The 27930-nt window shown below is 40.3% G+C and overlaps 1 protein-coding gene across 2 annotated transcripts; it reads left to right on the top strand.

Moving 5' to 3' along the window:
• On the top strand, nucleotides 1–27373 carry LOC126101171 (uncharacterized). Of its 2 annotated transcripts, none has more exons than XM_049911871.1 (5): nucleotides 1–319; nucleotides 416–475; nucleotides 5609–5914; nucleotides 18405–18596; nucleotides 26721–27373. In XM_049911871.1, the coding sequence occupies exons 1-5, from the start codon at nucleotides 251–253 to the stop codon at nucleotides 26724–26726; spliced, it is 633 nt and encodes a 210-aa protein (XP_049767828.1). In that variant the 5' UTR covers nucleotides 1–250; the 3' UTR covers nucleotides 26727–27373. The 2 variants fall into 2 exon arrangements, with proteins under 2 accessions (XP_049767828.1, XP_049767827.1); XM_049911870.1 differs by lacking the exon at nucleotides 26721–27373 and adding an exon at nucleotides 25952–26300 and having other exon boundaries at nucleotides 3–319.
• Nucleotides 27374–27930: the final 557 nt, after the last annotated feature.

Genomic DNA, 27930 nt, shown 5'->3' on the forward strand with positions numbered 1-27930 from the left:
AAGTTGTTTGCTGGTAAATATTGTATATGTGCAATGTTTTGATCTCGCCCGTTCAGAAAGCTACTAACCGTATAAAACAGTACAGCATCTTCGCATGCGACCTTTGATAACTATCAACAACATTTTGATGTCAGCACCTGTAAATAGTCTCGCTTTAAAAATTAAATGCTTTCCAGCCCGACACTGGACATCGACCATATGAAATTACGATCGGCGAGGTAAAACCTCGTTTTTAATCAACGCTATTGCGATGGATAACGAACAAAACTGGTTTGACAAATTTACTGTTATTGTGGAACAGAATATTAGAGGTGTACAGGTAAGGCAATCACATGAATGACTTGTAATCATCAGCAGTAAAAGTGACAAAAATTGTTGTAGCAACAGCTGAATTTGTGTTTGTACTATATTTCAGATCGGCATATATTCTGTGGGCGTGATCGGACTTGTTGTGGCCTTGAAAAGTGTGCGACCGGTAATTATTATAACATAAGCTGCTTAAAACTTTGTAGCGTTGTATTTGATAATCGCCAACGTTGTTATCAAGATAAATTATCCTATGTATTTTGAGAAAATTACGGTCACATGAAAAAATTCCAGCTGTGTACGCTTTTAATGAGCCTGTGGACAAATGTCGTACCGGTACTCAAATCTATAACAAGCGAGCAGTTGTAAATGCATCCACTGACATTGCTGTAGAAAATATTGCGAGCAAGTATTGGAGGGTCAGTCATTTTATAAAGCCCTCTGAGAATATTTCTCGTGGAATTACATAACTTTGCAGTAGGTACAAGAAATTACTAATGAATGGTGATAAACAAAGCATTTCTATTAATGTTTCAAGCTGTGCATTTAATTTAGAGCTCTTCTGACATTTTGTTATTCAATGACAGATGCAGAAACATTTCAAAATCTCATGTTTCACTTTTTATAACTTGCCTGTCATACTGTCATTGGTATTCCTCATATTTTCCTTGCAGTTTAGTTTCTATTATGGCTACTCTCCAGAAATACCCTCTGGATTACTGTACGCTACTTTCACAGAACTAAATCAGGAGGGAAACCTTACCGTAACTTAACTAGTACTCTCGTTGGAACAGATCAGTGTAACTAAACTTCCACTTGCTGTGACACGCATATCTTGGATGTGTAAAACTGATATTGAAATTTGTGCTGGAGCAATGATTCCTCAAATCCATAATTGTCATTTAATTTTGACAGTCCATAATTATTTAAACTTGGAGAATGACTTTATAGCTTGCTGGAAGGGTATGAGACATAAATCATTGTTAATTGGAGACAGAACTTTACTTCTGTTTTTCATGTACCTACAAGAAAAAATGATAGACATACAGGCGAAAATATTTGAAATCTTTCTTTATGTGAAGCCATGTTCGGGGGAATTGAGAGAACAAATGTTGCTATAAAGTCATCAGTTCATGTTTAAACATTCAGAATTATTTAGCTAAAGGATCTATCAAAAGAACATTCCACAAAAGGTAAAGGAATAGATAGAATAATGACAAACTTCCACTATTCCTAGTAAATGTCACCTTGTGCCTTGTGGAATTTTGTGGTTTTTCCACCCTAACACACAGTCAGTGGCCAAAAACTGATGTGTTCATTTAAGACTTCAGATCCCTTCATCCAAAATGTTTTTGTATTATAATGTATAATATTGTATAACAGACTTACAAGGGACATTCAAAACAGGTTCCATACAGGAAATTGCTAAACTTTACTCAGCAACAAACAGTGGTTGCTCCACTGTCAAAGGATACCTGGGTGGTTTATACCACGGCTTTGAAGAAACTGAAATGCAAAGATATAATAAACTTTTCTAGATTGTTTCTGATTACTGTTCCACAATGCAACAGTAATGTTAAATGTAGATGATCAGTACTGAAATCATTGTTTCTGTTTATCTAGATTTGTCATACACTAGCACATACTCAAATATCCAAGTGTAGATTAATCTTAGAAAGTCATATAGGCAAATATACTACTAAAAAAGTCACAAATTAGCATATCAGAAGAAGAATTCACCTCAGAAAAATGTAAAATTAAAAGGATACAGGTTGGTTGGTCGGATTTACCTTAAGGAAAGGAAATTCCAGGAGGCCCCTATTGCTGATAAGGAACAGTAAAAAATAGAAAAATAAAAGCCCAAAAACTATTCCTAGCTTTTATTGGTCATTTCTTGTATGTCATTGTATACTGTCAGAACTTGTCATGTGTAATTCACATTTTCTCTGAAAATTTAACAACAAAAGGAACAGGTGAGAACATCTTTCTTTTATTCACCAGTTTGAGTACTGGCTTCATTATTTAGAGTATGTTCAGGAATCACTGTTGCAATTTTCCATGAAACAAAATTAAAATCAAAACATTAGCTTCTTATCAAGACTGAGGGACTGAAATCTTACAGGTCATCATTTAAGGAAGAAATGTGAGAATGTATGTATGGAGCACAAGACTGTACGGAAATGAATCGTGCCCAGTGGGAAATTTTGGATAAGAAGAGAATTGAAGTGTTAAAGATGTGGTGCTATAAAATAACGTTGAAAATTAAGTGGACTGTTGGGAAGTGAGATGGTTCTCTACAGAATCAGCAAAGAGAAATATATGTGCAAAACATTGGCAAGAAGAATGGGCAGGACTGTAGGACATGTTAAGTCATCGGGGATGGAGTTGAAGAGGGTAAATTGGGTGCAGAAAGACATAGGTTGGAATGTATCCAATAAGTAATTTAGGATGTTGTGTACGTGTGCTACTGTGAGGTGAGGAGGGTGTGAAGAGACAGGAATTCATGGCAGGTTGCATAAAATCAGTGAGAAGATTAATGACCCAAAAAATGTGTGTGTAAGTAGCTTTGAGGATACAATTGTAATGTGATCCATCAGGTACTTGGTACTGTTGTTAGGTGTTCAGTTTGACCTGTTGAACATCCATTGCAAGGTGCGGTCGGATGGGGATGATGGAAAGGCAGCCTTTGTGGTATTGCCCAACCTGCTAACCAAATGTAAAAGCTGTATCTGAGGTGCAAATCATTTAGCACTTCTTGCTGAGCAATTTTTGCAAAGTTGCGAGAGTATATCAAGAGATCAGCACCATGTAATAGTGGCGCTATGCATGGCCTGCTCCATTTTCAGGAGACTTAAAAGATATTCTCTTTATGAAGCTCTCTTACTAGGTACCATATGGTAGTGGAATACCAAAGCATAGTGTCATCATATATGGTATATGCATTTTTTGTAGCAATTGCTTAAAAACTAGTTTTGAGAAATGGGTGTGAGGAATGGTATTTGCTGTTGTTGACTGTGGTCACACCACTGTTATTCTGTTTATGCTTTGAAGTCATCCTTCCTCTGGAGGCAATAAACCATAAGCACGAGCATACCAATCTCTTTGAAGTGTCTTTCTTGTGCTTAGAGTAACGTATCATTCACAGATCCTGAACCTCTTTCACTGTAATGTATGGTAGCCATTTTGACAGTGTATTTTTTTCTATATGTTCGCTCTTAGAGAGTATGATGGGTAGCGACTTTTCATTTTCCTCAAGAGGGCTTTCAGTTCCATTGCTTATATGTCCTCTTCAGACTTATTGAACAAAGCCAGAGTTCAATGCTCTGATGGTATTTGGAACTATCTTTTTCATTTTATGGTTTTTCACTAAAACATCCACAGGAGATGTCACAGTATAATGCTCCCTTTCAGAATACGAAGGTATGTAACAGGCAATTTTATTTGTATGTGGATACGAGTATAGATGAATAAACACTGATTGAGAAGACAGTAGGCAAAAATTTATATATGCTGTTTTGTTCAGAATTTGGATTTGACAATTATCATGCGAAACTATGTTACACTATACTCTTCAAAGAGTTGGACTGGTCGAACTAGCATTCATATTTGTATATTTTGAAATGAATTGTTGAAGGATGGCCAGGTTCTGTCAGTGGTAAGAACCATCCTGGACACTCTGCTGCATGTTTTGGTGTTTTGGAGATTTGGTGAATATAATATTAGTGTACATTGCATTATTGTTGTTATTGTGAAATGCTGATGTTTTAGTAAGAAACCTTTCATGCTTTAGAGATCAATTGTCAGTGCTACTTCTGCTTTTTGAATGTGAAATTGGGATAACATCTCACTCACTTCTTGTCACTTAGTTCATCCCGTAAACCAAATTTTTGTGGAAATGTGTTATGTTACTGTTAACATTTGGGCATTGATATATTCTGGGTAGCTATCTTTGTGGAATTTTTAAATTGTTTCTCTCTGATAACTTACGTAAGGTGTCATCATGATGCTTTCTGACAATACAGGTGAATGCAGTCGCATGAAATCTTTATTTAATTCTAAATTCTTAAATTGAGTGTGAATACTTCATATTTTACTAGCAACCTGATCCAGCTTTGCACACGTAGCACTAAGTATCTATAGCTAGTTGACTTGTGTATAATATTTAGTGATGTACACAAACCTTCCTCAGGAATCGGTCTATTTGTGAATACTGTTTAAAAATCCCTACAGTAGTTCCTGAGATTAGCCATGACATACAGAAGGAAAAAACACAGTGGGACGCTTTAATTTATCATGTAACTATGTCTATGTCTTTAACTCTTTTTTTTTTTTTTATTATCAGATATTCATGAATCACATGACAGTTATTTGATGGTAGAGATAATAAAATGCAAGTATAGAGTGGTCACAATAAAACTGTCCCACATTATCAATCTGTTTCAACCTTGACATGATTTCATGAGGTGTTTGATGAGAGGATAATCAGAAAAGACAGTAATATCTTCTGGCCACCATAATTACCAGATATGTATACTACTTAATTTTCTCTGTGGAACAAGTTAAAGGGTCAGCTATATTCAGACAGTGCCCAAACAATGGAAAAGCTATAGCATATCATTAAATATCCAATTTCTACCAGCCCTCAGACAGAACTGTTTCATGTGTTAAACCAGTTAATTAACTAGGGAAGTTTGTTTAATGTATGACTTTCCTAAACATTTTTCAGGTGGGTCTTACTATTGTAGTGCAGCAGTATAAAATTGGTCCAGTCTTTATTTTTGGTATTCTTACCATACATTATATCTGTTTTTATTGTGGACTATGCAGAAACTGAATATTCAAAATTTGAAGGCTAAGAAAACCCATGATTTGTTTAACTTATGAAAAAAATCAAACAGTAGAAAATTCAGGATGGAATATGTCAATATTAGGTAAAGAATATTTGCTACTTACCATATAGCAGAGATGTTGAGTTGCAGATAAACACAACAAAGACTCTCAGAAAGAATGTTTGGATTTATGAAGAGTGGAGTACAGTAAGAATAGTGTTTTTTAGTGGGCAGACATTTACTTCAGTACTACAAAGCAAGTATAGAAATATTTCTAAATGCACTGATTATATTCATTCCTGGTCTATCATAGAGTATTATAAACAGTTTAAGACTCTTTATGTGTTTAATACCAAATTAGGTCTGCATATGTGTGGCAATAAATCTTCAGCATTTGTGTGTGTGACTTTCTTTCCCAAACAATGGAAAATCCAGGATGGAATGTGATAATTTTTTTTCTCATTTTTATTCAGTTCTCACGCTTTGTAAGGCCTCAAGACATTCCAAAAACCTTTGTGGAACGCCATGTGCCGTTAAAGGGGCGAGTCTTAGGGGTAGAACTAGGTGGTCCAACTACACCACCATTGCTAATGGTGGATCATCAACCAATCATATCCCTTACACGGCAGTCGTCTTCTGGTCTACCTGTACATATTGCTGGAGTTGACATTTCTGGCAATGGAATTTCTTGGATGCAGTCTGTACTGGTTGGAGATCAAGTGAAGTTCACACCACTGAAAATTAATCCGAGCAATGTTAGCTGCATAGTGAAAGCATCGGTAAGTCAAAATAAGAATTTCATAAAATTATTTATAGTATACTGAGAAAGTTGTACTTTGTTTCCTCATAAACATTTAGTGTGAATAAACCTCATATGTGTATGAACATCAGCTGTAAATGATTGCAAAGTCAGACAATTGAGTTCTAACAGTACACAACTAATGACAGTTCACAACTGATGACAGGGCAGGAGTATAATGATGCACTATTTTGTCAGAGTGAAGTGTTGTAGGATATTCTTTCCTTTGAGTTAATTTGTTGCGTCACTAATTTATTATTGATATCATAAAAGTGAGAAAGAGACCTCATTGATTAAAATCCTAGATGAAGTGGATTCAAATCCTTGTGTGACCATCCAGATCTGTGTTTCCCATTGCCTAAATCACTACTGGTGAACAGGTTGGTGATTCCTAAGACAATGCAGGCATCATACTGATTATTGCACTCGAGGAATGCTTCAGTATTGGCTTGGTGTTCAGATTGACTAAATTAATGGGTCAGATGCTGCTGTTCACAATTTCTTAGTTTCTTTTTTTTTTTTTTTTTTTTTTTTGTGACTTCAGTATTTTACACAACTATTGGTTGCATGTTATCTAATTGACTATTATGATGATTTGCTGTGCCCCTCGACAACAAAAGGATCAGACTTGTGATCCTGAGCTGTTGCCTCCCCATGTATGCTTAGAAGTGGTTGCTTGTCATTCTGGAGCATTGGAACTTCTGGCAATGGCTGCTGTGCAAGATGGCCCTTGCTGTGGCTGGGTAGTGCCCACAGGGAGAGCCCCTGATCAAAGTGAGTGATATCAGGGTGGATGCTTTGTGTATGAAATGCATTAAACTTCAAAAATCTGGCTGTTCTTCTACAGTCATCTCTTTAGTTTTGCAGTGGATCATATAATGCTGCTGCTTATGACCCTACGGCCTTCCCTTCTCTTTCTACAATCTGGGAGGAGGGCCAATCTCGCCAGCTTGGAGTGAAACATTTTTCCCCGCTACCTGACCTGCACTAGGACTGATTGGGACACATTTGTTGCCATCAAGCCATTATTTATTGTGGAAAATATTGATAATAGATTTGGTGGAGTCTCTTGGTAAGATGTGGTTGCGTTCACTGTTGATCGGAACATCTTCTGCCCTTCATGCTTGTGATCATCTTGGTGACATCCCATTGTCCATTACTCCCCACCAGTCTTTAAATATGGTTCAGGGAGTCATTTTTCATGGGGACCTCATCCTTCAAACTTGTGAGGAACTCCAGGCCAATCAGGAATGACGGTGAATTTATTTTGTTTGGTGTCTTCAGAAAGGTCGTAAGGACATATTCTGACATTTGAGGGAGATACAAACCCCACCCCCTCCCCGCCGCCCAGAGGAGGTCAAGGTTATGTTTCATTGGTGTGATGTGAAGCTGTACGTTCTGCCACCGATGAGGTGTTTTCAATATTTACTTCCAAAGTCTGAAAGCCTCCATCACTCCAGTGGTGTCCCATTGTACTCTCCACTCTTACAAGAGTTTCAGATTGCTATTTCTTTTTTACGCCACTGGCTCTGAATCTGCTGATCATGTGAGATACATTTACATGTCTTTTGTTCGCACGGAACATCATTTTTTGCTTGCCATGTGGGTGTTTACTGTATAACTAATGGCCAGGCCTTCTATCAGGCCCTCTGCTTTATTTAAAAGGTCCTCCCTCACCCAAGTTTTGTTTTGTACAGACTCGGTGTCTTTCCCACACCCCTTGGTCTCTGCCATCCATGACCTTCTTGATGGCCGTGTGATGCTACTTGTTTGGTTGATTTCCTTTGGGTTCCAGGACATAGGAGTATCCTGCATAATGAACAAGCTGATGGTCTGGCTGTGGGGGCCTGCCACCGACCCATGTTCTTGGTGACCACTCCGGGATCAGCTTTGTGGCTTTACATCAAATTCCTTTTTACTCAATTGTGGACAGATTCTTAGGGGGTGGGGGGAGGGGGTCGGCACTACCCCCTGTTTAATAAACGTCGTACAATCCAGGAGATTCCTAGCACGTGGCATTCTTCTCTCTGCCTCTCTCAGCGGGTATTTACTATCCTTTGTTGTCTTCGTATTGGTCATATTAAATTGACTCACGGGTTTTTGCTCCACAGTGACATGTTCCTCTCCCCCGTTTGTAGTTGTGGGGCCCCCTCACTGTGATCCATATTTTTGTTGGACTGCCCCTGCCTTTTGGCCCTCTGCACTAAATATGCCTTCCGACCTTCCTTGTCATGGGTTTTAGTGTACGACCCTCACATTGTTATGTCTCTCATCGGTTTTTTTCGCTAAATTGTTTTGTCCTCCCAGGTTTAAGTACCTGAATTTCCCACTGGAATTGCGGTCCCTTGGTTAGCACTGGTGTTGGTTATGGAGGCCTTGGCCATGCCTCCACACCGGCCAGGTTCTCCCTTTCTTTTCCCTACATTTTGTTTGGTCGTTTTCCCCTGGTGTTGCCCCCAGTGTGCTGTGAACATGGTATGGTGTGGGGATCAGGAAGGATCTGCGGCAGTGCTAGTGCCCCAATATTTGTAGCATCTCTGGGATGCCTCTGCTCTTGCTGCCCCCCCCCCCCCCCCCCCGCCCCAACCCTCCTCCCACCCTGCTTCCTGTTCTTTACTCTCCCCCTTCCCATTCTGCTTCCTGTCCTTCTGCTGCTCTGACTTCCCTTTCACCTTTTTGTTTTCCCATTTTCCCTTCCCATTGACTGGGCTGTGCTGTTTGTGGTGTTCCTCCCATGGTGTCTGCCACCTTAGATCATGGGACTGATGACCTCGCTGTATGGTACCAGGAAAGCCAGAAGAATTACATAATGAGATTCTGTAGGAAGGATATGTACCAAAATATCAAGTAGCTGGACAAGCCTTGACAGAAGAAAGGGAGGTTACTGAGTTCCCCCTGTTTCCTTCTGAGATGTTGGGATGGGATCGTTGTACCAATTTTTGCCTGGATCAGGCGTCACATGAACTCCAACAGAACAAGCAAGATAAAATATCACACGAGCATGGTACTTATGAGATGTATACCACAGACTAGATGTAATAGCTGGGGAGCTTTTACACTTGTACATGGCATTCTCTGTAGCAGGTGAAGATAGGGCCTGGGTAGACAGTTCCTCTTTGTCTCTAGTGGAGTGCACCAGGAAGACTATCTAAGTGTCCCATTCTGTTCACATGGATAAGAAATCACTGCAAATGGAGGACACTCACAACATGAGTAATGTAAGTGGCAAGCAGTTTGATGACATCACTTTGAAGGTACCCAGCAGGGTCTCAAATTCGCAACGACTCCTGAAAATATGTCCATTTCAGGTCTCATCAGTGCAGTGGAGCAAGTAGCCAACACATTTTCTCCAAATGTGGCAGAAGAAATTCGCTGGGAGATCTGTAGGGCACTCGCCAAGAAAAAGGCTCCAAACTTTTGAAGTGATGAGACAGTTGAACTGACAGTTGAACTCAAGGCTACTTGAAGACAGCAGCATCATGATGTTGGCAGCAGACAAAGGTAATTCCTTAGCCATTTTACTCCAGGCTGATTATGATGAGAAAGTTTATCAGTTTCTTGAAGGCCTTGATACAGACTTTTGGAATGTGACCCTACAAAGTAGCCAAGGGTTCTTTTGAAGAAAATGGTTATGGCTGCAAGGTCATTACACAGTTAAGATTGAGAGAGCCAGTTCCACTATAGGGGTTGCCAAAAGTACATAAAGAGTACGTGCCACTGTGATCAGTTGTCAGCGACATTGATGCATCAGTGCACCCAACAGCCAAGTATATGAAGAAACTGCTGTTTGCATATGTGAGGAAGCGTATTCACCACATCCACAACTCGGTGGATTTGCAACGTCTCAAGCAGCTACATGTCATAGAATCTGATATAATGGTCAGTTTTGATGTGGTATTCCTGTTCACCAGGGTACCACTGAAAGACTCGCTAGAACTGGTTGCAGAGAAATTTGACGATGCTCTCATGGACTTGTTCAGGCACATACTGACCTCAGCTTATTTTCTTTATTGGGGCCAGCATTACGAGCAGACAGAAGGTGTAACCATGGACAGTCCTCTGTCTCCAGTGGATGCCAACATGTTCATAGAGAGATTTGAGGAGGAAGCATCAGAGATGGCTAGATTCAAACCCACATCCTTCTTCAGGTATGTGGAGTATACCTTTGTGATCTCGCATTGTGTCAGGAAGAAGTTCATTGAGTTTCAGGGACATCTTAACTCTCACCTGCCAAATATTAAGTTCACCATGGAACTGGAATGGCTGTTTGTCGATTCTAGATGCACTTGTCAGAGAGCAGATGGGTCATTCGGCCACAATGAGTATCACAAACCTAGAGAGAGTGATTTGTACCTACAAACTAGCAGCTGTCACAATCCATCGCAGAACAATGGAGTTATATTGGCCCTCAGGGCACACACAGTGTTATATCTAGATAGTTTAGCAGCAAAAATAGAACACCTACAGTCAGTGTTTTGCAAAATTTATTACAGGGTCAAACAGATTCAGTAAGTCCTCCAACCAGCCAGTCCACCACATGCTCAAGAAGAGCAAGATTAAGCAAAGATTGTGCCGCTTGTGTCCTATGCGGGATCTGTTTGTGCAAAAACCTACAGGATTCCAGGAAGTATAACATCAAGTGTATGTTCTGTCCACCTACCAAACTAAGGGGACTACTGGGAAATGTAAAAGATGACCAGGAGCTATGAAAACCAGAAATTTATAATATCTCTTTTTAGTGTGGCATGTTATATATTGGCCAAACAACTAGGATAGTAGACCTAAGATGTAAAGAACATCAGAAGCGTGCTTGACGAACACAGGCAATGAAATCAACCATTTCCAAGCACTGTTTGGAACTCGATCATTCCATGAACTATGATGAAATGAACATTCTGATGCAGACCCTAAGTACTGGGAAAGTATTGTAAAGATAAACGTGATGGAAAATCTCATGAATCATGACACTTGGGAACCTCCACCAAAATTGCTGAAAATGCAATGGGGCAAGCAGCAGAACTCTTTGGTAAGGAGAACTGAGAGTGTAGACATGCAGAACAAACTCCAGACAGAGCACCAGGTGCACTAGACTGAAGATGGAACATCGTAGGATGCTTCTAGTGAGAATGGATCACAGAGGGACACCTAGAACCATACTGGACAAAAAATGGAATGCTGACACTTGGCCTGGTATACCGGACTGAAGAGGGAATGTATACGAATATTTCTAGAGGCAGATGCCAAAGAGAACACCTAGACTTGCATGGGACGGAAAATGGAAATCTAGTGCATGGACGGGCACACCATACAAAAAACAGAGCGGCAACGTACAGCCCGTTGCACCTGACTGAAGAAGGAATACCCAAGGATGCTTTTAGCAGGTGCAGACAGCAGGTTGCATGCCAGGGCCCGACCATGGAGGGGGCAGGCCGTAGTTATAAATACTGTGCACATTCCACTTGATGAGCAGTTTCAGGTAGCGCCTGATGAATATAATGAGTCACGTTGTCAAAATATTGCGCATGAACAATGCTGGCATCTGGCAGAATATCCAGTACCTAAAGAAGTCAACAGATCACCGGGAATGCCTAAAGAATTCTGTGCCACAATAATCGGTCAGAAAATGCATAAGCTCATTGTAACAACATTTTACAGATCATCTGCAGGCAGTGTCTTGAAGTCATAAAACTTTTAGAAACAGCTTCAATAAGGTTGTGAAAGCTTAAATGCAAAGATCATTGCTTGTATAAGCTTTAACATTTACATTCTGCCAGGTGATACTTACTTGTAGCACCCAGAGTAGTGGATGTGCAGCTATGGGTTATTCTCCACAGTAATATTCCCTATGAGGAGTGAAGGACATAGTGGCCAACATTGATTTACCGTGAAACGAATAGTCTACGGTTTATCTTACCATGATAGCCAAATGTTAACAATAGTATTCACTGAGCAGTAAAATACTGTTCATAGAAGAAAAGTACTGTATCACAGTACCATAAAGTGTCTTGATGAATGTTTAGAGAGAAATTATGGGAAGAGCTCCAGGGAGAAATATATAAATCAGACAGTTTGTATGGAAAGTCTTTCTTAAATACAGTAAAACTTGCTAAAATCAGCACATGTATAATTCAGAAATCTGCCCAAACTGTACAAGTATTTCAGTACCAACGCATTCAGTGCACTTTTATCAGCTGAATTTTTTGTATAAAGTGGAAAGTGTCTAATGTGAAAATGAAAAGCAAATATTAGAACATACTTAATAATTCATTGTATAATGTGGAAAAGAGCCTATACAGTACTATTGTATTACAGTTCATTAGTTATTCATGACTCTATGGGGACTTTACGTTTAACACCTCTCTTAAGCAACGCAAAACCAAGAAAAGAGGTCCAGCGCGGCGCTGCTGGTATGGACCTAAAACTGCGCCACTCTGTGCAACAACGAATAAGTTACGCTCAGTGTCGGTACAGTACATCAAAGTGAATGGTTCATTTGTCATCATTCTGTTTGGCAGCTTTCTCGTTTCCCTCATTATTGATGCACGCCGGCGCACACAGGGACATTGTTGCGCATCTACCAACACACTGCTGCAATGTGTGCAGTGAAAGAGGTGTGTCATTATTTTCTGCCAGTTTGTTTACTAGTAGCACTTTAAGAGTTACAGTAACATGATGTCGAACAAACGATATCTATCATTAACACTTAGTGAACAGAGTAATGTAATCAAGGTGACTAATAAAAACAATCTCTCTGTAAATGAAACTCAGTTACATTTAAAATGGGGGAAAATACAAATTTATGAGACTTTAAGAAACAGGGATAAGATTCGGGACGAATGGATGAAAGGGAATGGGCAGATGAAAAGAAGACCGGAAATGAAGAAATTAATGTAATAGTGTGGGAATGCATGGGCAAGAAATTTACCTTTATCCTGACCCATGTGGCAGAGTGAGGCTCTGAAAGTCACTAAAGAGCATGGAATTGTGGAATTTAAGGCAACCATAGGATGGTTGGACAGTTTCAAAGCTAGGCACAACGTTGTGTAGAATGAAGTGTGTAGGGAAGCTAAGAATGTGCAGGAAAGTGTAGCAACAGAGTGGAAGACAATTAACATAATAATTGTTAATTATGACCCAAAAGACATTTACGATGCCGATGAAACGGGACTGTATTATCGCTGGCAGCCTTCAAAACCGCAAGCAGTCCGAGGTAAAAAGTTCACTGGCAGAAAAAAATCCGATGAAAGGCTCACTGTGCTGCTGTGTGGAAACATGTTAGGTGAAATGGAAAAGTCACTAGTGATTGGAAAGGCAGCAAAACCATGTTGCTTCAAAAAGGTAGATATCATTAAGCTTCCAGTCACATGGTGAAGCAATAAAAAGGCATGGATGGTGGGTGGTCTTATGGAAGAATGGTTGTGCTCTTTCAATGCCAAAATGGAAAAAGGAAATTACCAAGTTCTCCTTTTCCTAGACAATGTAACCTGTGACCCGAAAGTAATTGTCTTGGTTTCCTCCAGGTTTAACCAGCCTCACACAACCCATAGACCAGGGGGTTATTTACACATTCAAGTGTCATTATAGGCAATTACTGATGCAATCTCTTATTCTTAGTGTTGAAGAAGCTGAAAGTGCATTTGCTCTTGCTCGTTCAGTTTCTGTCCTGGATGCTGGAAATTTGATTGGCCTGGCATTAAACGAAATATAACTCGAAACTGTCACAAAGTGCTTCAACAAAGCAGGGTTTGGGGGTCAAGAGCAAGATACTTCTGTGGGCATCAAAGCTAAAGAAAATGCAGCAGCAACTGCTGAATTAATGAAAATGAGAATCATTTCATATAGTGCAGATGATTATATTCAAAGTGCTGACTTTCTCTCAACTCGCTCCACTTTCACCTCAGCAATAGATTTAATAGAAATCCGCAATACAGAGGATGATGAAGAAGAAACAAAGGAAGAAGAAGAGGAGCAAAATGATGACCCAAGAAAAATCGAGACTCATCAAGAAGCCACTGTATGCATAAACGATGTTATGCAATTTGCCAGCATACACAAATTCTCCCATCTTTTTGGAACTGCTGTATGGTGCAAAAAATTGCCTAGAAAAAACATTTTGAACAGGAAATCAAAACAAGTTTCCCTCCGTGGTATGTGGCAAAAAAGTGAAATGTAAAGCAAATAAACATGAGAATAATATGTATGTACATACAATAATTAACGAATTTAAAGTTAGAGTAAAAATATAGAAATGCTGTGTTATTTATCAATTAGTGCAATAGTCCAGTGTTCTGTTGTCCAATATACAGTAAACAAAACATTGAACAGAAGGAACGATGAAGGCTGGATAACTTCTGGGATTAAAGAACCTTCTGCTAAAAAAAAAAGCTCAAAGAATCAGGCAAAAACCATTTAGAACATTCTTGAACAATAAACAAACAAAAGTAGTAATCCAAATAAAATTATACCTCCAGAAATTAGCTCTAGCAGAAATGGTGAGACTTTTAATAGTTGGCCACAAAAGTTAGTGATTATATCTTCGTAGTTTTAGCAAACACTGTACCCAGTAATAAACAAGCAAATACAGGTGCATTAGATTTACTTGTGCAGTCTTCGTGTTCCAGCAACTGATATTGGTTTCAAAAATACAACCCATAAGGAAATTACAGAATTCTTCAGGTCACTAAGAAGTAGTGATTATCATGGTTATGATGGTGTTTCTTGCAGATTATCAATGTCCTTTGCTAACTTGATTGGATTATCCATGTACTACACACATCAAAAAAAGTTTTGCATCATCCCGGTTCCCAGAACTCCTGAAGACAGATGTTGACTGTGGATATTGTATCACAGACACAGTCCCTTTGAGTGTTCAGAGATGTCACTAAACCCACCCAAAGACGTAAACAACCATGCATTAGCAGTGCCTATTAGACAGAGTGGTACCGACAGCCGATCAGTTCCAGTCATTCCACTAGGAAGGAGTTGCACGGCTCATGTTGTCTTTAGTTCAACCATACCTAGGCAGTAAATACTGCGGTTCGATCATGTCCGCATTGTTACTTTGTGCCAGGATGGACTCTCAACAAGGGAAGCATCCAGGTGTTACGGAGTGAACCAAAGCGATGTTGTTCGGACATGGAGGAGATACAGAGAGACAGGAACTGTCGATGACATGCCTCGCTCAGGCCGTCCAAGGGCTACTACTGCAGTGGATGACCGTTAACGTACGGATTATGGCTTGGAGGAACACTAACAGCACTGCCACCATGTTGAATAATGCTTTTTGTGCAGCCACAGGACATTGTGTTACAACTCAAACTGTGTGCAATAGGCTGCATGATGCGAAACTTCACTCCCCGCATCCATGGCAAGGTCCATCTTTGCAACCACCACACCATGCAGTTCGGTACAGATGGGTCCAACAACATGCCAAATGGACCGCTCAGGATTGGCATCATTTTCTCTTCACCGATGTGTGTCGCATATGCCTTCGACCAGACAATCGTCGGAGATGTGTTTGGAGGCAACCCGGTCACACTGAACGCCTTAGACACACTGTCCAGTGAGTGCAGCAAGGCAGAGGTTTCTTGCTGTTTTAGGGTGGCATTATGTGGGATCGAAGTACGTTGCTGGTGGTCATGGAAGGCGCCATAAGGGCTGTACGAAACGTGAGTGCCAGCCTCTGACCGATAGTGCAACCATATTGGCAGCGTATTGGAGAAGCATTCATCTTCATGGATGACAATTCGTGTCCCCATTGTGCACATCTTGTGAATGACTTCCTTCAGGATAACGACATTGCTCGACTAGAGTGGCCAGTATGTTAGCCAGACATGAACCCTACCGAACATGCCTAGAATTGATTGAAAAGGGCTGTTTATGGACGACATGACCCACCAACCACTCTGAGGGATATATGCCGAGGAGAGGGACAGTCTGGACCAACAGTGCCTTGATGAATTTGTGGATAACATGCCATGACAAATACAAGTATGCATCAGTGCAAGAGGAGGTGCCACTGGGTATTAGAGGTACCGGTGTGTACAGCAATCTGGGCCACCATCTCTGAAGGTCTCGCTGTATGGTGGTACAACATGTAATATGTGGTTTTCATGAGTAATAAAAAGGGCGAAAATGATGTTTATGTTAATCTTCATTCCAATTTTCTGTACAGTTTCTGGAACTCTTGGAACCAAGGTGATCCAAACTTTTTTTGACGTGTGTATGTTTGTAATCAATTAATGACTGGATATATTTCCTCCAGACTTAGGTATTCAGTAGTAACACCCATCTGCAAAATTGGAGATAAGCAGATGACCTCTTATTCCAAATCTGTATTATTCCTTCCAGTCTTTTCAAAAGTATTTGAGAAAGTGGCCAGTGACAGAATACTGATTCATTTAACCAAGCAGAAGTTGTTAACAGCCTCTCAGTTTGAATTTCATAAAGGATTTTCTACACACAAAGCAACACAAGATCTCAAAATTAAGTGCTACTGGAGCTACATAAAAAAAATTCCTTCTGGTATATTCCGTGGCTTTACCAATTCTTTGATAGCTTGCATTACAGAAATCTACTTTGAAAACTAAAGTGTTCCAGCATTAACTGCATCCCTCTCACATGGTTGGAATCATACCTGCATAACAGAAAGCAGAGGCTGTATCTTGGGCATGAAAATAACCTCAATATGGGAGGACATAACTTGGAGTGCGAAAGGGATTGCTAATGGGCCCACTTCTTTTTCTAATGTATATAAACGATCTTCCAATCACATTAAAGGGCAGATAGAAAACTGTAATGTTTAATGATGACAAAAGCATACCTAGTCAAGGCTCCAAATTCAACCATAGCAGACACAACTCAGATGACGGCTTAAGAGGCCAACAAGTGGTCCACAGCTAACTCTTAACCCCACAAAGACTCATATTAGGCAGTTTCAGACAAGCGGTAATGACCTGTTAACACCATAAGTGGACATTAATGGTCACACACTGAATGTAAAATTCATTGGTGTTCCATAACAAGTTAAAATTGGGTACACACATGAATAAAGTAATTGAGAAGCAGTATGTTAGGCCTTTAGAAGTAGCTCCCATTTTGTTGACCCAAAGTTTTCTTATTTGCCCTTGCTGTTGTCTTGTGGAATTAACTTTTGGGGCAGTGCACCTAAAGTAAATAAAGTGTTTGATCAACAGAAGCAACCATTATAGATATTGTGTAAAGTAGATAATTGTACAGCCTGCAGAAATCTTTTTAAAGATCATGAAATTCTTACACTCATTTCTCAAAATATTTACTCCTTAATAGTTTTTGTTTCTGATAATAAAAATCAAATTCAACTAATCTATGATGTACACAGTCACAATACAAGATACAATAATAATTTTCATGTAGTCTTTTCCCCCTTGTCCAGTGTTCAGAATGGAGTTATATACTCTAGTAATAGGAAGTTCAAGAAGCTCATGTCCAATATAAAGTAAGAAATCAGGAATCTACAGCAATTTAAAAGAAAATAAAAAACATACCTCATTACACATTCATTTTGCAAATTACTTGAACATCTGGATTCAGGTTTCTTAACAAGTAGCTGTGTTTGTTATAATGCTGAATGACAAGTAATAATCTATTGTCTGTAGCACTGTACAAGACTTGTCATCATTTAACATTACCAAAAATTTCAAAAGTTCATGACTGATTTACTTCAACTTTTTACATGATACTACAATGAACATTGTGATGGGCATAGACTATATATTTTTAAAAGCATTTCTTAATACATGTGTAATATATACAAGTACATTGATAGGATATATGAAATATGAATGAATTTTAATGGCGTTGATATCAATGAGATTTCAAATAGTAGTTTTCCTTTCTTGTACACAGTTTTAGAATGACACATATGAACCAAACAAGATGTAATAAAGAGAGACTTAATATATAAATGAGAATAATTCACTACTCTATAAATGAAGAGTTGCAGACAGATATATAGAAAAGACAAAAAATGCTTAGCTTTTGACATAAAGCTTTAGATGAAAGGAAATAGGACATAAATGCAAGAAGAATTAATAAGAATTACTGTATTATACAATAATGGTAGCATCTAAGATATCAGAATTGATGCTTGTTTGTGTTTTCTAGTAATCTCTGAATCAGTAAAAAGAGTAAAGTCTCATATTTTTGTTTATGCTTATTTGATAAATAAGTACTGCATAGATATATAATCTATGGTGTTACTCCAAATAACTGAGCATTTAGTCAGTAATGAAGAGCAGCACTAAATGTGAACAAAAACTACAAAATACCATGTAAATCCTCAAGCACCAGTTTAATGCCAAATAAAGGCTGTTGAATGAAAAAAAAATCATTAGATGTAACTCAGTTCTGATTTTTGAACTGATGCATACTACAAAAATTTCAGAAATTTTTCTTTTATTTATTTCATTAGGTTGTGTGCAAATTTTCAGAAAGGTGATGTGGCTGTAGACCTCGTCTCAGTGGGATTTGCAACAGTGTCAGCATTGGACTTCACATTGGAAAAAGATCCGCTTTACATCACATACTACAAAAGACTGTTGAAGACTGAGAAACAGGCAGAGCGTAAGGGGCATGGTATGTGGGCCACTAACAGCACATGGTTCCAACGGATATGGAGAAAGGTATGTTTTCATTCACAATGTCCTTTTTGTACACAAACAGTTAATTCTAAGTCAGAGTTGGAATTTTGCATTTATTTCCTTTGGTTCGTTGCCATGTGCTTGCAAGTAATTGTATAGCAGACATCAAAAATACAATATTTGTGCTGTAAGTTGCACGGTCAGAAACATGTAATGCTCAGAATGCAGAATAAGGCCTCAGCTACGTATTGTTAATTACCAGTCAAAATAAGTTTGATTTTTTGTATATTTTCTGAGATGTATGTTGAGGAGGACAGTATAATTAAATTCAAATAATTATCTCTTCTCAATCCCCCCTCCTCCCCCCCCCCACCAATGCCAAGCCTCTTCATTGCTGTCCCTCCATTCCTATCCCACAGTCCCTCTGTGTCTTGTCCCTCTATCATACCCACCCCATTCACTCTGTCCCACCTTCACTGTCCCTCTGCCCCTCCCTCACTCCCCATCCCTCTTCCACCCCCTTATCCCCCTCTGCCACCCCCTTATCCCCCTCTGCCACCCCCTTATCCCCCCTCTGCCACCCCCTTATCCCCCCTCTGCCACCCCCTTATCCCCCCTATGCCACCCCCTTATCCCCCCTCTGCCACCCCCTTATCCCCCCTCTGCCACCCCCTTATCCCCCCTCTGCCACCCCCTTATCCCCCCTCTGCCACCCCCTTATCCCCCCTCTGCCACCCCCTTAACCCCCCTCTGCCACCCCCTTAACCCCCCTCTGCCACCCCCTTACCCCCATCTGCCACCCCCTTAACCCCCATCTGCCACCCCCTTACCCCCATCTGCCACCCCCTTACCCCCATCTGCCACCCCCTTACCCCCATCTGCCACCCCCTTACCCCCATCTGCCACCCCCTTACCTCCCTTACCCCCATCTGCCACCCCCTTACCCCCATCTGCCACCCCCTTACCCCCCTTACCCCCATCTGCCACCCCGTTACCCCCCTTACCCCCATCTGCCACCCCCTTACTCCCCTTACCCCCATCTGCCACCCCCTTACCCCCCTTACCCCCATCTGCCACCCCCTTACCCCCCTTACCCCCATCTGCCACCCCCTTACCCCCCTTACCCCCATCTGCCATCCCCTTACCCCCATCTGCCACCCCCTTACCCCCCTTACCCCCATCTGCCACCCCCTTACCCCCCTTACCCCCCTTACCCCCATCTGCCACCCCCTTACCCCCCTTACCCCCATCTGCCACCCCCTTTTCCCCCTCTGCCACCCTCTCCCTCCAGCCCCCTCTGCCACCCCTCCCTCTGCCACCCCCGTCTCCCCCTCCTACCCCCACCCCCATCTCCCCCTCCCTTTTGTTCCTCCATCTACCACCCCCATCCCTTATGTTTCTCCCACAAACCAGTCTTCTGTGCCTTTGATTTAAATGCTAGATTGGCCATTAACTATTCCATGTGCATGTGTGAATTTCTTAGGTATTTTATTTGCACCTTCCTACATACAGTTCAGATTAATGATGCAAGTTTTGTTGTGACTATGATTCTTTGTTCCTCCATCTACCACTCCCATCCCTCATGTTTCTCCCACAAACCAGTCTTCTATCCTTCTGTGCATTTTAGAAATAAGTAATTTTATAAATAAGCAATTGTTTAATGATTGTAGTTTTATGGCATTCTCTGTGAAACTTCCTGGCAGATGAGAACTCTGTGATGGACTAGGACTTGAATCCAGGAACTTGCCTTATGTTTAAACCTGTAGTCTTCAAGCCCTCATACAATGTGTGTGAAGGGAAATTCTGGTACAACTATTTTTTGCTCTTTCATGTTCCATTCACAAGCAGCATGTGGGAATAATAATTGTCAGTGAAGCTCTATATGGGCTCTGATTTTTTGTCATGACAATTTCAAGAGATACATGTGGGAGCAAGTAATAACTTTATCAGCTCTTCCTGGAATGTACTCTCTCAGAATTTCAGTAGTACACCTGACCTTGATGCACACTACCTCTCTCAAAGCGTCTGCTACTCTAATTTGTTGACTATAAATCTCTTCTCCCAAATAAACGATGGAATGGCTGCTCTTTGTTGATCTCTTCCCTGTGTTCCATTAATGCTATTTGGTAAGGGCCCCTGACAGCTGAACGATGCTCAGTAGTCTGTGAAATGAGCATTTCATTAGCCACTTCTTTCAGGAGTGAATTATACGTTCTTCGCTACTACTTTTGTGCAGTTTGTTGTACATGATCGTTCAACTTTAGGTTGCTCTGGATGGTTAGTCCTAGCTATTTTATTGCAGTTACTGTTCCCATTGATTTGTTGTCAACAGTGTAATCAAAGAGTGGTGGATCTTGATGACTGAGCTATCCAGTCACTCCTCACTACCTGTCATCACAGTGCTACTTCTGGCAGTATTTCTTGTTAAGAGAATTGCCTATGAAAGGTGAGTTTCTAGATTTGAGACCCAGTCCAGCACACACTTTAAATCTGCCAGCAAGTTTCAAAAAGTGCACACACTGATGCAGTGTGAAAGACTCATTCTGAAAGCATTCACAGTGCTTTTTAAATATTGAACTCTACATAATGTAGCTGCTTTTGATACCTGAAGTATAAATATTAGATCCAAGTATAGACAATAATAAATCAAATAGTAATACTAATTACTGTATATATTCTCAGTAAAAGAAAGCCTTGTCACTCTCAAACAAATTAGAACAGCATGCCACCCTCCACCTTAAAAAACTATCCAATCTCCTGGTTTCCCACCTCCGGAAAGGCAACTCACTCACCCTTCACAACCTTTCCAGCAAACCTCAACCTCCTCTCATTGCACACAAACCCAGTCTCTCCCATCTACTCAATCTCCCACTTCCAGCTCCACTCCCTCCAAAACCTCAAAATTCCAATCAACACACTCTGGAACCACAACACCCCAATTCAGTAGTTAACCTTTCCTCCAAACCTCTCTCCCAATCCGAAACCTCTGTCCTATCCAAAGGCCTCACCTTCAGCCCACTCCCAGATTTAACCAAACAGCCCTCGTCAAAGATTTACTGTCCTACACCCGTACTCTCTGCTGGAAATATCACTTTGCCACGAAGAAAAATGATCCTAATCCTACTCCTAATGATCTAACTCCCCAAGACACTATCCAAATTGAACCACGCCTGGAACAGTTCCGTCCTCCGTCACAGCGGGACCCAGCTCCTCTTCCTCAAAATCACCCTCTCCTAACCTTCCAGTAATTTCTGACTTCCAGCCTTGCCTCTCAATCCTTCTTAAAAAACCTTAATCCTACTCCCAACATCACCACTGCTGAAGCCCAGGCTATCCGTGATCTGAAGGCTGACCGATCCATCGTCATTCTTCCGGCGGACAAGGGTTCCACGACTGTGGTACTTGATCGTCGGGAGTATGTGGCTGAGGGACTGCGTCAGCTTTCAGACAACACTACTTACAAAGTTTGCCAAGGTAATCCCATTCCTGATGTCCAGGCGGAGCTTCAAGGAATCCTCAGAACCTTAGGCCCCCTACAAAACCTTTCACCTGATTCCATCAACCTCCTGACCCCACCGACACCCCGCACCCCTACCTTCTACCTTCTTCCTAAAGTTCACAAACCCAATCATCCCAGCCGTCCCATTGTAGCTGGTTACCAAGCCCCCACAGAACGCATCTCTGCCTACGTAGATCAACACCTTCAACCCATTACATGCAGTCTCCCATCCTTCATCAAAGACACCAACCACTTTCTCGAACGCCTGGAATCCCTACCCAGTCTGTTACCCCCGGAAACCATCCTTGTAACCATTGATGCCACTTCCTTATACACAAATATTCCGCATGTCCAGGGCCTCGCTGCGATGGAGCACTTCCTTTCACGCCGATCACCTGCCATCCTACCTAAAACCTCTTTCCTCATTACCTTAGCCAGCTTCATCCTGACCCACAACTTCTTCACTTTCGAAGGTCAGACATACCAACAATTAAAGGGAACAGCCATGGGTACCAGGATGGCCCCCTCGTACGCCAACCTATTCATGGGTCGCTTAGAGGAAGCCTTCTTGGTTACCCAGGCCTGCCAACCCAAAGTTTGGTACAGATTTATTGATGACATTTTCATGATCTGGACTCACAGTGAAGAAGAACTCCAGAATTTCCTCTCCAACCTCAACTCCTTTGGTTCCATCAGATTCACCTGGTCCTACTCTAAATCCCATGCCACTTTCCTTGACGTTGACCACCACCTGTCCAATGGCCAGCTTCACACGTCCGTCCACATCAAACCCACCAACAAGCAACAGTACCTCCATTATGACAGCTGCCACCCATTCCACATCAAACTGTCCCTTCCCTATAGCCTAGGTCTTCGTGGCAAACAAATCTGCTCCAGTCCGGAATCCTTGAACCATTACACCAACAACCTGAAAACAGCTTTTGCATCCCGTAACTACCCTCGCGACCTGGTACAGAAGCAAATAACCAGAGCCACTTCATCTCCTCAAACCCGGAACCTTCCACAGAAGAACCCCAAAAGTGCCCCACTTGTGACATGATACTTTCTGGGACTGGATCAGATTCTGAATGTGGCTCTCCAGCAGGGATACGACTTCCTCAAATCCTGCCCTGAAATGAGATCCATACTTCATGAAATCCTCCCCACTCCACCTAGAGTGTCTTTCCGCCGTCCACCTAACCTTCGTAACCTCTTAGTTCATCCCTATGAAATTCCCAAACCACCTTCCCTACCCTCTGGCTCCTACCATTGCAACCACCCCCGGTGTAAAACCTGTCCCATGCACCCTCCCATCACCACCTACTCCAGTCCTGTAACCCGGAAGGTGTACACGATCAAAGGCAGAGCCACGTGTGAAAGCACCCACGTGATTTACCAACTGACCTGCCTACACTGTGAAGTGTTCTATGTGGGAATGACCAGCAACAAACTGTCCATTCGCATGAATGGACACAGGCAGACAGTGTTTGTTGGTAATGAGGATCACCCTGTGGCTAAACATGCCTTGGTGCACGGCCAGCACATCTTGGCACAGTGTTACACCGTCCGGGTTATCTGGATACTTCCCACTAACACCAACCTTTCAGAACTCTGGAGATGGGAACTTGCCCTTCAGCATATCCTCTCTTCTCGCTATCCGCCAGGCCTCAATCTCCGCTAATTTCTAATTTCAATTTGCCGCCGCTCATACCTCACCTGTCTTTCAACAACATCTTTGCCTCTGTACTTCCGCCTCGACTGACATCTCTGCCCAAACTCTTTGCCTTTACAAATGTCTGCTTGTGTCTGTGTATATGCGGATGGATATGTGTGTGTGTGCGCGAGTGTATACCTGTCCTTTTTTTCCCCCTAAGGTAAGTCTTTCCGCTCCCGGGATTGGAATGACTCCTTACCCTCTCCCTTAAAACCCAAATCCTTTCGTCTTTCCCTCTCCTTCCCTCTTTCCTGATGAGGCAACCGTTGGTTGCGAAAGCTTGAATTTTGTGTGTATGTTTGTGTATTTAAGAGAATGAGATAATTTGCCTCTAGAATAAATGGTCTAGAAAATGGTTACTGTTAGTATCAGTTTTATTATTTATAGAAATTTTACTGAAGTAATTGTGTATTGTTTCAGAAGTGCTACCTAAATAACATGCAATAGATTATAGCTTTTACTACCCACTTTAACCAGTGTGATGAAATTTAGTTCATGTTTGATAGCATGACAAGTTGGCCTACAATAATTTACTCGGGATGTGTTGTATGTCTAGTGTATTTTAATTACAGAGTCAAAGTGATAATAATATTTAGTAATTTGTCAAAGAGAAAATTCTGCTAAGAAAACTGTTAAAATTGCGAGGAGACATGAGAGCTGGCCAGCACTTACCGGTAGAAGGGGAAATTCTGGGTAGTACCACTAGATACATGTAAGAGTGGAAAATACTAATCTTGACTTTAGAAATCCGTATGTTTCTTCTCTAGGTAGGAAAGAGGTATTGTTTGAGGGAAGATTTGAGAGGGGGAGAGCAGGTTACTGAGACACTAGATTAAGAGGGACCCACGTGTTGTGATGAGAGTAGATAAAGAGAAAGGACATGGTATCTCAGAGAGGAAGAGGTTAAAAGTAGTAAACTATGTGCAAGCTTCAGCAGTGACATGTAAAAAGAGATGAAAGGGAAGGAGAATTCAAAAGTGCAATGCATAATGCAATTATCACCCTCTTTTATTCAACTCTTACTCAGAATATGTCTTGGGTAGATATATCACATCAAAGCAGTAATTTAAATTTTGGTCAACACGATTCTTAGGACCTAAAATAGTTGATCCTAATGTCAGAATGTTGTGAGAGACATTAGGGTTGTTCTTGAACATGAAACAAACTATAATAGCAGCTTTATATTGCATTGAGATCAACAGAGTTACTGGAATTGAAAAACATCTTGGACTCAATGAAGGTTGGTAGCAATCAAAGCTGGTGGCAAAAATAAAGGTTTTCATTGTAGTTGATGGTGGAGCAAAATGGGTGTCTTCATAAAGATATGTTTTGGTAGCTGGCAAATCACCATTGACAGGTCATACTTGAGAAGTACACAGATTTGCAGTATTGGTCTCTTTCGTTATACCTCGTAACCTAAATTTTTCAGTGCACCACAAGAACTTGTCTGTAATAAACTATCGATTGACAGTCACCGAGACAAATAGTCCCTTACTAATGCAAACACCCTTGTTTCTTTCATACAGTATAATGATCATCGCAGTAAAATTAAAGAATTAGTTTTATGAGGAGGTGCACCAACAGTTGTTCCTTCTGTAAATTACTTACAGGTGGAATAAGAAGGAACTAAACACTGTGGGTACACTATTTACATACTCTGTCATGTAAAGTACAGTGGGTTGTTGAGCACATATGCAGAATTACCGCAGGGAAGAATTGCTTTTTTTCTTTTTATTTATTGGTATTTAAAGATGCCTATTAGGTTGCAATTGGTTACATAAATTTATGCACTTTCATCTCATTGGTTGTTTTAATTGCAGTACTTTGCTGTTCTACTAGTTGTTTAAAACATAACTATCTTCAGAGGAATTTGCCGTAAAAGAGGACAATGAGAAAATACTGAAGGTCCAAAGATTGAACAAATACTATGTTGGTTAAACATATTGCTTCTGGCAATTACTTTTGCAAGTTGGGTTTAGGAAAAATTCTTCAGATGCACCTTAGGGACTCATTCAGAATTCTCCTTAGTGACTGTGTTAGCTATTTTCATCCTGTGCTGATATATTCTGAACAGTGTTTGTTACTCAAACTGTTTAAGTGTTTGTGATCATTTGCTCTTAATTTGATTTATCGCTTTCTTCTTACAGATATTTGTAATACTTTTATGTTTTGTTAATGTTTCAGGTCAGTGCGAGAGTGCAGCCAAGACTGTTGCTACCAGTAGTGTTACGGCGCTCTTGAATAAGCTTTCCATCCAGTTTCTAAGACGATACTATATTGCTACTGGTTGTGTGTAGAAAATTTAACCATAATTGTGTTCATTGATGTGTCATTATGGCTATCCAGATTATAGTCAACAGCAGGTAGCTACTAATAATAGTAGTGACAAAACAGGAAATCTGTTAACTAACATTAAAACAAGAATGAATGGAGTAAGACCAAGAGTCACACATATTTAAAAAAAAAGGCTGCATCTCTAGATTTCAACATTTTTTAAAATTCCTTCATTACGATGATGATTCAAAACTGAATGAGGAAAGAGTATATGCATAGGCACTGAAACAGAAAGGAAAAAGAGGGGGAGGGAGGGAGGGAGGGAGAGAGAGAGAGAGAGAGAGAGAGAGAGAGAGAGAGAGAGGGGGGGGGGGGGGGGGTAGTGCATTCATTCTGTGATACAAGTGTGTCACAAGATACAATTGTATCTTTCCTGGGTTAGGTTTTGCAGAAACTTTTCCTTAATCACATGTGTATGTACCGTTTTCTTTCCATATTTCCATTTGTCTCCCAGTTGAAGGAATTTTGATGAAATACTATAATTTGAGGATATAACCACACTGCTGTGTGTGTGGCCCTCACTCCACTTGTTCTTGTTTTCCCATGTGATTAATAGATGTCTCTCTTCTGTCACACACATCATCATGTTTGTACTGATTAATTTAATTTTTTTATGCAGCATTGAAGATGACATATTGAAGTAAAGAAAACAAAAGCAGGTTTAAATCAAAGGAAAGAGGTAACAGTTTCAAAATAGCTATGCACTGGTATTAACATGTGTCATAAGTGGATGTACGTAGTTTCAAATATTATTTTTCACTGTTATTTATACCATTGTGGATACATTATCTAAAATCTTAATTGGACAATAAAATTTTGTACAATTTTCTGTACTGATGCTGATGACAGTGTAGTGCATATTTCTGATTTTTTTAAATTTGAAAATGAAATAACCATTGTGGCAGTATTTCATATCTTGCTACAAACATCAGTAGTTTATGCTGTTGTCTGATATACTATACAGTTGTTATACTTGATGTAACCCAATTAAAAACTGTTCCTATTCCAGAGGCTTGTTTATTTCCTATGTTATCATGTCATAAGGAGTGAATGTCACTCACTAAATTGAAAATAATGAAAAAAGTCAAATTAATCATGTAACCAGTTAACAAGACTTTTGATCATGGTGCTTCTTTTATATAAAAAAAAAACACATTTGTGCCTTAGTAAAAGATTGTGAAGGTTGTGAATATGTAATTTATGTCAATTTGCCAGTGGTTATTTTGAGAATTTGGATGTATATTTTGTAAATAAAGTGTTTTCTCTTAATACAAGTTCTTGTAATACAAAACTATTTCTATTTAGTTTAAAATGAAAATTAATAAAAATCAAAATATGACCTATCAAATGAACAAATTGCAATTATATTAATGTACAAAATGCAAGAATTTTCAGATGATGCTACATGATATAAACAAACATCCAATAAATGTTGTTGAATTGTTATAAGAACGATGGCCGGTCAGAAATTACCCTCAGGAGATGCATTCTGCAGTAGAGTTGATAAAAATACGCAAAATAACAGTTAACAGAAGTGCTGGCTTTTGTCATGTCACTAACTTCCTTATTCAGGGCGACAGCAGAAAAGGAAGTTGGTAGAAGTAGGAAAGAAATACAGACAATTCAGACCACAAGTTTCCCTGCTCAGTATATTTACTGTTTGCAACTGAGAAGAATGCACAGGGCATTTATGCTGCAGTAAGACATGATGAAAGTACAGCAAAATATTATGTGCTGTTCTGAAAACACCATTAATGCAGTTGCGTCAACATTGTATGATTCACTTGTTAACATGCTAGCAAAGTAAACATTTTAAATCATCACACATT

Source organism: Schistocerca cancellata, chromosome 9, assembly GCF_023864275.1.
Source record: "Schistocerca cancellata isolate TAMUIC-IGC-003103 chromosome 9, iqSchCanc2.1, whole genome shotgun sequence".
Lineage (NCBI taxonomy): Eukaryota > Metazoa > Arthropoda > Insecta > Orthoptera > Acrididae > Schistocerca > Schistocerca cancellata.

Coding starts and splice junctions, on each gene's coding strand:
- LOC126101171 (XM_049911870.1), top strand. CDS start 251: ATGGATAACGAACAAAACTGGTTTGACAAATTTACTGTTATTGTGGAA. Junction 320..415: donor AGAATATTAGAGGTGTACAG/GTAAGGCAATCA, acceptor ACTATATTTCAG/ATCGGCATATATTCTGTGGG. Junction 5,915..18,404: donor GCTGCATAGTGAAAGCATCG/GTAAGTCAAAAT, acceptor GCAAATTTTCAG/AAAGGTGATGTGGCTGTAGA.